Raw genomic sequence first — 12,500 nt, forward strand, 5'->3', positions numbered from 1 at the left:
ATGAGTAGGAAAATCAGCGATATTTGTCTTAAACAGGGTCAGGGTATGAGGGGCCGCGCCGCACCTCCCCACCCAGGGATATATCGAGTACCCCCCCCCCCCCCGGGGTTTTCTCCAGCCTTCACTTCATTTCCCTGGTCTCGATAACCTTTCATATACAAAATGGGCTTCTCGCAAGTATTAAAACAGTATCCACCGGCAAAACGATTAGAGTAAATTTTAGTGCTCTTGTTGGCCTTGAAGTTTGTTCTTTGAAGTTGTTTCTCCCAAGCTGTCATTTCTTTGTTGGTTCGATAAGATTAAAATTTCAAGACAGTACTAGTTTGATCTGAATATCGACGGTCATTGTCGCATCCATACACTCACTGCACGGTGATCGCCACCACCTATGACTACTTCTTAAACTCAAACGATTTATATTTCTTGAAATCCTACAAATACCTTTTATTGGACGTTTTGTAGTCGCGTATTTTAACTCGAGCAGCGCAATCGACTGGTTTGTTTGGCCCTTGGCGATCCCAGAAGTCTTTGCAAATATAGGGGAAAAACGAAGGGGCCTGGGGACCGGCAACTCATTCATTAGTCCTCAGGACTTCAGGACTACACTAACTTCACTTATTAATTATGAAATACACCCGCAATATGGTGTCTAATGACATATGTTTCGGGACAACAACAACATCTACCGCCTGCAAGCAGGCAAAGGTCATTAACAAACATTTTTTGAGAACATATGAAGTTTCTTGTATTTGAATTGTCGAATAGAATGAACTAAAAGTTGCAAAGATCATAACAGCTACTTTTGCACCTTAAGCAGTTACAAAAGAAGCTAAAAGATATACTGCATGTGGCCTGACTTCTTGTAGACTCTTGCCTCCCTTAAGCGTCCGACGACAGTTTTGGTGGTCGCCTTAAGGCAGGGCTGATTAGATATATGGGTCTTAGTGGACTGGGCGAGAGTAAGGGAAGGCAGGTGCCAAAAAAGTTATCACTCATTTGAGATAGAGTTTCGGTTCCTTAGCAGTAGGGTAGTTCTGTACTTAAAGTATAGTTAATAGTGGCAAGATTTTTCTTATCCGTTACCTTCGTCAGTAGTCATATCACAGAAAACTTTCAGATATGTTCCATTACTGGCCGGGTCGATCCAGTAATACCCGTCCTCTTTCCAATTGGAGACATTCATATCCCGGATGTGCTTGCAAGACTTTGTTCCTGATGTTGGAGTAAAAATAGGTTGTTACTGGAGAAAAACATAAGCATCAGCGTGCTATTGACATACTACATGTATTTAAATCTCTGCATTTTCGCAGTCTGCCGTGTTTTTTAAAATGTTAATTAAAAAAAGAAAACGAAAAAAAACACAAAATGATTTATTTCCTTGTCAAGACGTTGCCCACTCCAAGTGTAATTATTAACTATGAAGGACTTGTTAGTCTTTGAGAGTCTGACTTCGATGGAAAAACCATGCAATCCAAAAATCATCGAGTACACGCTTCTCGACAGGAGCTCGATATGAAAATGTCGAAACGGTGCATTCTCGCTACTGAAATAAATGACTACGATGGAAATTGTTTGTCTCGGAAGATGAAATAACGAGATGATATTTTGAAATGGTGACTTGGAGATACACGGAAAAAACCCGAGTGTTCCTTTGCAGGAGTCAAACTTACCACCTAGTACAGTAGTAAAGCATCCGAACTAGTCATCGAAAGGTTGAGCAAATTCTTTGTTCAATTTTAATTAATTTACTTTGAGCGTTTGGGGAAGTGCGCGTAATCCTTACCGGCTAGAAAAACGTAGTTTTTCCTTCCGATAAGTTCAACCTGCCTTCCTAGCACTGAATGAGTTGGTTGTTCCAGTTTAAAATAATTTCTTGCAGTATACTAATCAGTTGATTGTTAAGATTGACTAGCTTCCAAACGGCTGTGGTACGAGAACTCTTACACAAATCAAACGAAACATAAAAGTATTTACTCGACACGTTAAACGAAGATTTGAATAAAACAACTGATACGAAAGGAGGCAGGGAAAGGCAAAATTGAAGAATGGATAGCAATTCGGAGGTTGGACAGTTTTTCAGAGTTTATCTCTGTTGGTTGTAACTCAAAATACTAATAATGTATACTTGATAAATATTTTTTGGAACGAAGCTTTGAGTTGTGTAGCTTAAATACTTTACGTTCCACAGCAAGTAGGGGCAAGTGATTGATCAAACTACACAAAATCAACAAATCAACTGACTGCTGTAACAGAGTAATGACAGATAAGTCAATTCGAAACTTCTTCTAAACCGAAAGACACCTTGGAAGATTATTACTTAAGCCGTACAGCACCAAATTCGTCTGATATTGTTTTGACACATACGGTAGGCCAGTTAACAAGAAGTTATCTCTTTAATGACCATATAAGGAAACGTATGTGTCCACAATAGTGCAAGAGCTATATATTGTAACATTTTCCCGCTTTTTAAGAACTGAACTAGCCTGATAAAGATGCTAACAAAACAAAAGAAGTAAGCAAGCTATAGTAAGGAACGAAAAACAAAACGGAAATATTCAACTGTCTTAATAGTAAATGACTCTGTTAACTGCTGAACACAAATCTACTGGAGTCTCATTCCTTTTTTTTATAACACTGGGAGCTAAGTAACAGTCATTGAACCTAGAGGGTGGCCTTATTACCCCGGTTCGTTCTGGTAATGTTGTCTGTGCGCTGTTCCCAAGGTTTGAAGGCTGACTTTCAGTGACTTCACCTGGCTTGCAAAAGGTAGCTGGATTCTCAGCTTGCTTCAAGAAGTCTCGGTTTCTGTGAAGGATTTGGTTTTCTGAATTAGTTTTCACCACATAGGATCTGTCTGACAACTTCTCAAGACAGTAACCCATTTTTCAGGGCTGGTCTTTCTGTTGTCCTATTTCTATTTCTGGTAGGTTGGGGGAAGAGCGATCATGGTACCACTTAGCTTTTTGTTTCTTTAAATTCAGCTTTCCGTAAAATTTCCTGGAAGCTTAGGGTACAGTAAATTGGTAGCTGTGAGTAGTAGGGTTCTGGTGCTGCGAGACATCAACCTTTGAGTTGGGCTTGTTCCAAGAGACTCGGTTAGTGTTTCTTTGTCCCAATAAGGCTACCCAAGGATCTTTGTTGTCCTTGAATGCTTTCTTGATTAAGGACTTGGCGACTTTGACTGCAGACTCGACTTTCCCATTTGCCTTGTGATGATGTCGAAAGGATGATACACGGAGAAATCCCCAGTCACGTTAAAATTGATGAAACTCGTGACTTGTAAATTGCGGCCCATGGTCCGTTACTAGTGTATCCGGAATTATGCCATATCTGCTGAATTGTTCCTTAAAAATACAATCACCTAGCTGGATTTGATGTTTTGCAACTGTTTCACTTCGATGAAACCTGAATAGAAGTCTACAAGCGCTAAGTACGCTTTGCCATAAAGTTTGAATTGGTCGGCAGGAGTGTTAAATATTTATGAGTCAATGAGTCAATGAGTCATGAGTCAATGAATGAATGAGTCAACGGGTTAGTGCAGTTAATTAAACCATAAAATGAAAGCTAAAATTTCAGAGAGTGCTTAGGCCTAATCACTGAAACGAGGGCTTAGGCTTAATCAACAAATTATTGCTATATTGACTGTGAGTCTCATTGACTCATTGACTCATTTGACTCAAAAAACATGCTTTCTCGGTCGGCAGTGACTCGACTCCATGGGAGGTCAGTAAGGTGATGGCGCTGCATTGAACACTTCTGATTCTTGACTTGAAGTTCATTTCAGATTGAACATTGTTTGATTTGGTCACACACTTTAGCATTTATGCCTTGTCAGAAAACAGTGTCTCTAGCTTTACGAAGGTAAGCGTCAACGCCTGAATGGGTAGAATGTATTCTGGACTTCACTTGAGATCTTAGTATCTGAGGGATGACTACTCTTGAACCTTTGAATAAAACGCCGTTGTGTACGGTAAGCCCATCACGGTAAGACCAGTACTCTCGGAACTTGACTGGGGCTTGATCTTTCTGCATAGCCCATAATGTCAGGATTGTCCTTGTTAAGGTTTGCAAAGGGTCATCTTGACCTGTGCAACGTTGTAACTGCTCCAGTCTTTCTGGTGCCACCTCGAAGGCTTGCAATGGGTCTAGGCTCTCTACCTCCAAGGAGAATGCTTGAAATGATTAGTCTGGCTTATGAGTTTGATGCTGCGCTGCTCTAGACAAATTGTCGCTCAAGAACATCTGAGATTCAAGTTTCTAACTGACTGAAAGGTTGAATCGTCGAAGTCTGAGAAATATCCTTTGGAGACAGCAAGGAGCTGATAACAGTGACCTCTTGAATATCTATTCTTAAGGCTCCTGAACCGTTTCTATTGAAAACTTCTTTCTACTCGCCAGATATTGGTTGAACCTTTTGCAAGCAAAAACTATCGCCAGGCAGTCTGTCTGAGAGAGTTCTTGGCGCGAAGGATACTGGCTGTCGACCTTGAAGAAGCACGGCTCCAAGTCCTTTATCACTAGCATCCGTCTGAATGGTGACTTCTTACTTAAGCACTGGGGAATGATCTAGAACAAGCAAGTGTTGAATTGTAGAGAAAGCTCCATCATGTTTCTTTGCCCAGGTGAACTTGGATTGGTCAGTTGTGAACTCTCTCAGTGGTGATGACATATCTAAAAGCTTGGAAAGAAATGTAGAGAGATAACTTATAAAGCCAAGAGAGGTAAGTACTTAAAATGTAGGCATCCGCACGTTCTTGTTGGCAGTGACTTTGTATGGATCTGGTTTCATTCCATCTGTAAAAATAACAAGCCAAAAAATTTAACTTTTGCTTGCGGCTGCTTGACTCTCGACTTGTTTGGCTCGTTTCAGTAAACGAACAACATTATGATCGTGATCCAGAAGGGCTTCTTCGTCAGTTTCACAATAACGAACCACAAAGATATCATCTCTGATGACCTTTACACCTGGCAGGTCTGCAAGGCTCTCTTGTAACCTGCTTTTGAAGACTTCTGGGGCCAAGCGTATGCCAAAGGGCATTCTTAAGCTTAGGTAACGGTATCTTCCCAAGGGTGTCCAGAAAGTAGTTAACCTGCTACTCTCTTCATCGCGGCTAACTAGATAAATTCCATCCTTTGCATCAAAAGAAAGAACTGAGAATTCTTAGACTAGCTGTACTGAGCTCAGGTAAAAGGTCTTCTAGTGTTAGCACTTGGAACTTGGGACACTGAATGGCCCGGTCTACATCTTTGGAATCTAAGCATGCAAATCCGAATCTTGTGACGTTTGGCTACTATCGCGTGCACTATACTGCTAATCCACTCGATAACAGGGCTTAACGGCTTTGCTAATAATTTCTTCACCTAATTCCATGATCTTCTTCTTCATATCCGTTTGTTGGACTGGTGTAACCCTCTTGCCAACCACAATTTTTGCCTCTCCAATATGCCCTAGTTCAGGCACCGGCTGAAAACTTCAGGATATTTGCTCAAACGTTCTTCCTTGGAGAGATAGGTTTCAAGTGGACCCTCGTTCATTTGGCGAAGACTTTTAGGGGCAGAAATATTGAGTTGGATGAGTTGTAGCTTGTCGTAAGTCCCAGTTGATATCAAGGGCTTACACGAGGGTCAAATCACTTAAAACTTCAGAGTCTGCATTTTGCCGCTGTACAGGACTAGTAGGTAAATTCACCTAAGGGTTTCAAGGTTGATCCACCAAAAAATTCCAACTTAATGCTAGAGTCGTCGTAAAGTCTTCTTCAGCTGACTTGAAGAAACTGTTGTCTGCAAACCACTGTCTTGCTTTGGTCTCTACCAGTGACACGGTTACCACTCGCAAGCAACTGTCATCTGAGCTGATCGGACTGCTTCACCTTCTTTGATGACGCGAAATAACCCCTTTTTGGCAGTTGCTGCAGGTTTGCTTGAACGCGAGACACTCTGTTGTCCCTACATGACACTGTTTGCGCCCACAATATTTGCATTTTGACACGGAAGGAATTTCCGGTTTTGTATTCTGGGTCGGGCGCTTTTCCTCCATCTGTCTTCTTAGACGATTTCTATTTGTAGTTTTCTTCTCGCTAAATGCCTTATTTATTTACTTACTTACTTACTTACTTACTTACTTACATACTTTTTTTTGTCTGCTTGTCTTCTACACCTTGAATTGCCTTCATTTGGCGGGACGCGATTTCACTCGACGTACATGTTACAGGTTGAAATTAAATTCAGGTCCATTTTAATCAAACTTGGTTAAAATAAAACTAGGTGAATTTAATTAACCTAGGTTATTTATCAACTGTTTTAAAAGGGATTTTCTTTATGGGGTGTGGTTGAAAAAAAGAGGCAGGGTTTTTTAGGGGTTTGAAAACAAACCAAAAAAATCGCCTTTCCCTCCTCCCACTCTCCTCTCTACCCTCTTCTTTTCTTTTCTTACTCTCTTTCTGTCTGTCCGTATTCCTCTTAACCTTCCTTGAACTTGAACCGGGAACCTCTGGCATCTTTTAGTAGCGAGTCCTCCGCCGTAACTAACCGCTAAACCACACAGGACTTGGATAAGCAGCCGTCCTTAATTTTAATAGCAAATAATTTTCTCCTGGAGCTAGAGGGTCCATACTCTTCTCGGCCACAGTAAATTATGCAAAAGTTTACTCTTGCTCAATGAGTGGCCCTGTATGTTTCGTAAACTGGCTAACACAGGTTGTGTTGATTCAGAGATATTCTACAAAACATTGGGTAAAGTTAAAGCTTCCAAAAAGAGAAAAGGAAGCAAAATAACTCTTTTTATTGACGACAACTTTTACAACCATGCAGTGAAGTGGTTAGTGGTAATGAAGACAGCAAAGGCAGAACAAATCTGACAAGTCAAGACGTAGCAATTATCAAAAGAAAAGGATGGAAACTGGAGGGTAGCAAAATATTATCCATGAACGGGAAAGAAAAGGGTTAAGAAATGTGAACTACACCAAGTTCTTTGCCAAGCCCATTCGAATATTGCGCACAAAGGAAGAGACGAGATGGACAAGTATATCAAGACGTAGCAATTATCAAAAGAAATGAATGGAAACTGGAGGATGGCAAAATATTATGCAAGAACGGAAAAAAAATCTCCTCAAAAATGTCAACTACACCAAGTTATTTGCCAAGCCCATTCGAATATTGCGCACAAAGGAAGAGACAAGATGGACAAGTATATCAAGCGAAACTACGAGTCCGTATCCCAAAAAGCAAAACAACTCTTTGTGTAAATCTGCTCAATGCACGAAGAACAAAAGTCGATTACCAGCAGGCAAAACAGCCTGTGATAGCCCCTATGCAAGCAAAAGGATTCCTAACACATTCGCAAATGGACCTAATGGACCTTAGAAACTTACCATGTACATGTTCACGTCATCGCAAACACAATTGGATTCTCCACATGATTGATCATTTCACAAAATATTCATGGCTTTATCCATTGAAAAAAAAAAGCAAGTCGGAGATGTATTGGAATGCCTGTCTCAATACTGCCGGTAATTTGGATTCCCTCAGAAAATACACACTGACAATGGACGAGCATTTAAGAATTCTCTGATGTCCCAATTCTGCAAGAACAAGGGCACCACTCAACTTCATGGAGCTCCTAGAAAACCATCAACTCAAGGTTTGGTGGATAGTAACAATCAAACAGTGAAGCAAAACGTCAGAAATATCTTAAAAGAAAAGAAACATAGTCCAAATCATTGGTGTCAAGTACTAGGGGAAGCTTCTTAGAAAAGAGCATTGGGGAACATGAAGCAACAAAACAAACTCCTTCTGAATTGGTCTTTGGCATACCACCATGGAAAGACACAAAAAATAGCCCAGATAAGAAACATGATCAACATTCTACCATGGAAGAAGAAGAAGAAGAAGAAGAAGAAGAATTTTACTTGCTTAGACTCATGAACGTACGCTAACCACATCCCCTTACTTCCAGCACCGCCTTACTTACCAATATACACATACTTGCTAACAATTGATGGACTTTTTGTTGATGTTTCCTACTTTCAATTTCAACCTAGTTTAAAATTAAATTTACCAAGGTTGAAATCATTTCAACCTGAATTTCAAATTTACCTGTAACATACACATTTGTATGACTTTCCGTAGAGATTTTTTTTCCCGTTACAGAATTTTTCTCCTCGACTTGACTCTTTAAGCGGAGCACCAGCCTGGCCCTGATAAACTCGTCTGTCAGTATTTCGCACTTGCAGAACGCGGCCAAGTTTCTCAATCTTGTGACGTAACTTTGAACAGATTCTTCGCCTTGTTACACACATGAATTGAATATCTAGTTTTAATATGCTACATTTCTGCTGGGGGGCTTCCAAGCATTTATCTATCTTCTTCATATTCATATATTGCTCTGAGAGGTTTAGGTTGAGTAGAATTTGTAGACATTCCTTACCCATTGCAGATCTCAAAGTCGCAAGACGGAGCGATTCTTCTCGCTTATGGAGGCCTGTTGCTATTCCGTAATCAATCCATTGGTGTTTGACGACGCGCTGGTTGCCAGCAACGTCGCCGTACTTGGCAGCGGAAAACTAGGCGAAATAACGTGCTGATGATAAAGGGGAGCAGGAGGTGGTACTGTACATGTGCTAAGTGTATATAGCGCGATAATTTGCACACTCGACTCCACAAGGGTCTTTCTGGGTTGTGTCGTCATCTTCTTACACTTTGAACACATGGACCACTTCGAAATTGCAAACAGAGGAAAGGAACAGCAATTACACCGTTTTGTATACGTGAAAAAGTTCGTATTGCTCAAAACAGACGTTTATGTTCTGACACCATGTTTTGACTCGTAGAAGGAGTCAGTTAAAATCAGGTGATTTCTTTAAAGGCCTACTTTCACTCTACAGGCATTGCGTGCCGCGGAACAATTTTGATATATGAAAATCCTGTCTAAGCTGAAATTCATCCAATCAGATCGCTACGATAAGCAATGCGAATCAAACAGTCGAAAAGCCTGTCGGCTGAAGATGGGGCTTTAGTGACTATATAAGGAAACCCATATATCAACAAGAATGCAAGAACGATGCATTGTCACCGAAATGGAATAAAGCAATGATTAAAATTTAAATAATCTAACTCGAGCACAATTCCAGTGCAGCTACTTTCTTTAATTTTTTGAAAAGAGATTAACATCCATCAGCTCACCTGAACAATTCCGTCCGTCTCCAGTATAACCTTCCTTGCAGGAGCAGTTATATGAACCCTCGGTATTGGTACACACTGCTTTAGTGCTACAGTTATGTTTTCCCGATGAACACTCGTCGACATCTAGAAAAACAATTCAGGGCCACGGTCTTAATTCTTGTTCTTGAGTGACTGCAAATGACGTTAACATTGTCGTTATCAGCGTAGCCTAAAATCATACCCTTCCTCCCTACGTTTCCTCTCGGGGAAGGAGAGCATGATAAATTTTCTTGTCGGATTACATGTAAAAATGCCAAATTCTTTTTTTTTTCTCTCTCTTCTCTTATTGGTCGTAAAACAATAGAGCTCTTTGGGCCTCGCTCCGATTGGTTACAGAGTTGCAAATCATAGTTCCGGTAAAATCGCCGAATATCTGATCAAATTAGAAGGACTTGAACAGGCTATCATTTCTAAAGACTCTGTTATTCAGATAGCGTTGCTTCGTCTGCAATGACTTTTTTATACTTTCTTTTTTTTTTTAAGGAAGAGTACAGAGGATGCATCCGAAGAATGGTTTGTCTAAAAGAAGACATTTTAGTTGTACTTCGTAAGGGATTTGGCAAACGTTTTATGTATTACTAGATCGTCCCACTTCCACTGGCTCCATAACGTTTGCAGTTGTGTTAAGTCCTCTAGAATATACTCGGAAGCAACAGGTCGTAAATCCAAAGAAGCCAAATTGTGGAATTAGCGCTGCGACGATCGGGAAATAAGTTGAGCATGACAGAGAGGCAGCGAACGGCAAATTTGACATTGTTTTCAAAAGCGCTTAACAATAGTTTAGCGACACAATTCTTTACAAAATGATAGTTGAGTAGCTGCTGTAAAGCTAGACTCTTTTCAAAGTCCATTTTTCTTGGAGATATAAGCATATCCTATTGGCGTCTTAAAATCGTTGTTTGCATCTGATAACACGAATGATTCGGCTTTATCTGCGATTTTACCTTGACATTCTGCTCCTTGATGTTTAAACAATAGCGAGAGATTTTGTTTTTGGCCCCGTTTATATGGTCTCGGGTCCCCGAGATAACCGACGCCCCGAGTTACCCTGGGCGAGATATTTTTCCAGTCATTTGTTTAAAAGTTCTATCAACCGTTTACATGAGTAGGGCGAGACAACTCAGGGAGGCGAGTTGTCTCGCGTGGCCAGATAGGGTAACCCTGGTAAGCACGACAACGTTTTAACATGTAAGCATTTTGGCTCGACCACCCGAGACGTGACAGCAAAATTTTAAAGCTTAAATGCTCACGCATAAATAAAAATGAAAGAAGCAACAGTTCGGGATTGATATGTGTTGCTAGCGTTCGCTTTGCGAATGAAAAGGTATTTCCCGTCAAAATTATCACTGCAGCCAACGAAAACTCTCGTTTCAAATACAGATTTTTATTTAAATTACTTAGTTAGGATTGTAAGTCAATATGTGAAAACGCAACTATACTCTACAAAGAAAGAAGGGCAAATGATGATGCGTATTTTTTAAAGATACCTCTTACAATATATGCATAATTCATCATAATTGAGTAAAATACGATCGTCAGGGTGAGTGTAGTCCTGAAAAGGACTGTTTGAGATGACATTGACTGACGTTTCGACAACCTGAGCGGAAGTCATCTTCAGGGTCAAAGTGATTTGTGTAGCGTCAGTAGACACTGTAAAAGCTCTGGCCGTAGATGTCATTGGTCAACTTGTTGGTGATGTTATTGGTAGACTGTCAGTTGAGCCCAGATGTAATTGGCTTTGAAGAATAAACGGTGATTGGTGCGTACCAATATAGACGGATCGAAACGCACCAATCACACTGACCTTACACAAATGACTCTGACGTTACTCACAAATCACTTAGACTCTGAAGATGACTTCCGCTCAGGTTGTCGAAACCTCAGTCAATGTCATCCTAAACAATCCTTCTAAAGACTACACTCACCCTGACGATCGTATTTTACTTATATTGTGATATGCCTCCTGGATTCAAACCAGCTGATACATGAACTGCACGAGCCACGTCTAAAATTCCTATGACAACCAAGATGGCGACATTCAGTCCCGCGCGAACAAGCTCCGTTGTTTTAAAGAATTTTCTACTTCTATCCTTGGTGCTTACCATTAAAATGCACACCAGTCAATGGAAGAACCACTGTGCCTGTTCAAAGCATGCCAGAAAGAAACTTTCCATCGTAGATCTAAAATATTCGCGAGAATTTAGCAATCGGAACTTGTTTGAAAAGACTTACGAGCACAAGAAGGAAAGTTCGTTGTCGTGGACATTCTTACACTATTGGCATTCTACTGACCAACGTAGCAGCTTCAATCCTTTGATGTTAAAGATATGTGGCGATGTGGAATTAAATCCTGAACCGATTAATTATCCTTGTAAAGACTGCGGCAAGAGCGTTCGGAATAATCAAAATGCAATTTTGTGTTCGGAATGTAATAATTATTACTGGTTTCACATAAAATGCCTTAAAATGTCGTCAGCAATCATAAAGTTCTATCTAAAACACCCAAGCTTCACAATTCTTGTGAATTGCCACATTTCAGCGACTTATTCGTCGCTGATGAAGAAGATCTGGTTGATTAAAAGAAAGAACTTTTGAGCGAGGAAAATTATGCAAATCAATCCATGGCAGACATTGCAAACCTAGCCTGCGAGCAGGCTCACTTGTAAACGCGAGCCGGCGAAGCCGGCGAGAAGAATGGGGCGAGGATTAATTTTACGCGTTGCCATGTTACCATCAATAGCGTAGCTCCTACTCCACAATAAAAACAACACACAACCCATAATTCCTCGATTCGCTCTGACGAAGGAGTAACGCTCAAAACGTCAGCCTTTAGAATCCCTGTACGGTGGTCAATTTACATTATCAACTCGGTTGACAAAACTAAATTTTTGTATACTACTTCCGCACCGGCGCAGCACCACAGTTTCTATAGAAACTACCCCCTTCGTTTATTAGTTAAAAATGAAGCCTAGAGATTTCTTTAAGACCTTTCACCCATTTCTAAGTTCGAAAAGTAGAGACACAACAAACATTTCCATACGGATTAACGGAAGCATAATTAGCGACCAAAGAAATGTAGTGGAAGTATTTGGAGATTACGTCTCAGCAATGGCAAATGAAATTGGAGGCCAGCATGTCCTACAACTTGACGAAGACGACTTCAACATGCATTTCAGCGTGGACGCCATTCGTCATTCTCATCGTAGTCTTCACTTCAAATTAAACAAAATAGACTTTTGCGCAGTGGAAAACGAGTTATAGCCACGGGCTGGGACGCAATC

General features: G+C 40.6%; 1 protein-coding gene across 2 annotated transcripts in view; it reads right to left on the bottom strand.

Moving 5' to 3' along the window:
• LOC138003770 (uncharacterized) overlaps window positions 1–12,500 on the bottom strand; it is a 58,154-nt gene that overhangs the window by 6,006 nt on the left and 39,648 nt on the right. For both annotated transcript variants that reach the window (XM_068849993.1, XM_068849994.1), the window contains 2 exons: window positions 9,181–9,303; window positions 1,084–1,212 (listed from right to left, as the gene is read on the bottom strand). In XM_068849993.1, the coding sequence (XP_068706094.1) occupies window positions 1,084–1,212; window positions 9,181–9,303 (252 nt within the window). The remainder of the gene's footprint in view (window positions 1–1,083; window positions 1,213–9,180; window positions 9,304–12,500) is intronic.

This window comes from Montipora foliosa, chromosome 5 (genome assembly GCF_036669935.1).
Source record: "Montipora foliosa isolate CH-2021 chromosome 5, ASM3666993v2, whole genome shotgun sequence".
Lineage (NCBI taxonomy): Eukaryota > Metazoa > Cnidaria > Anthozoa > Scleractinia > Acroporidae > Montipora > Montipora foliosa.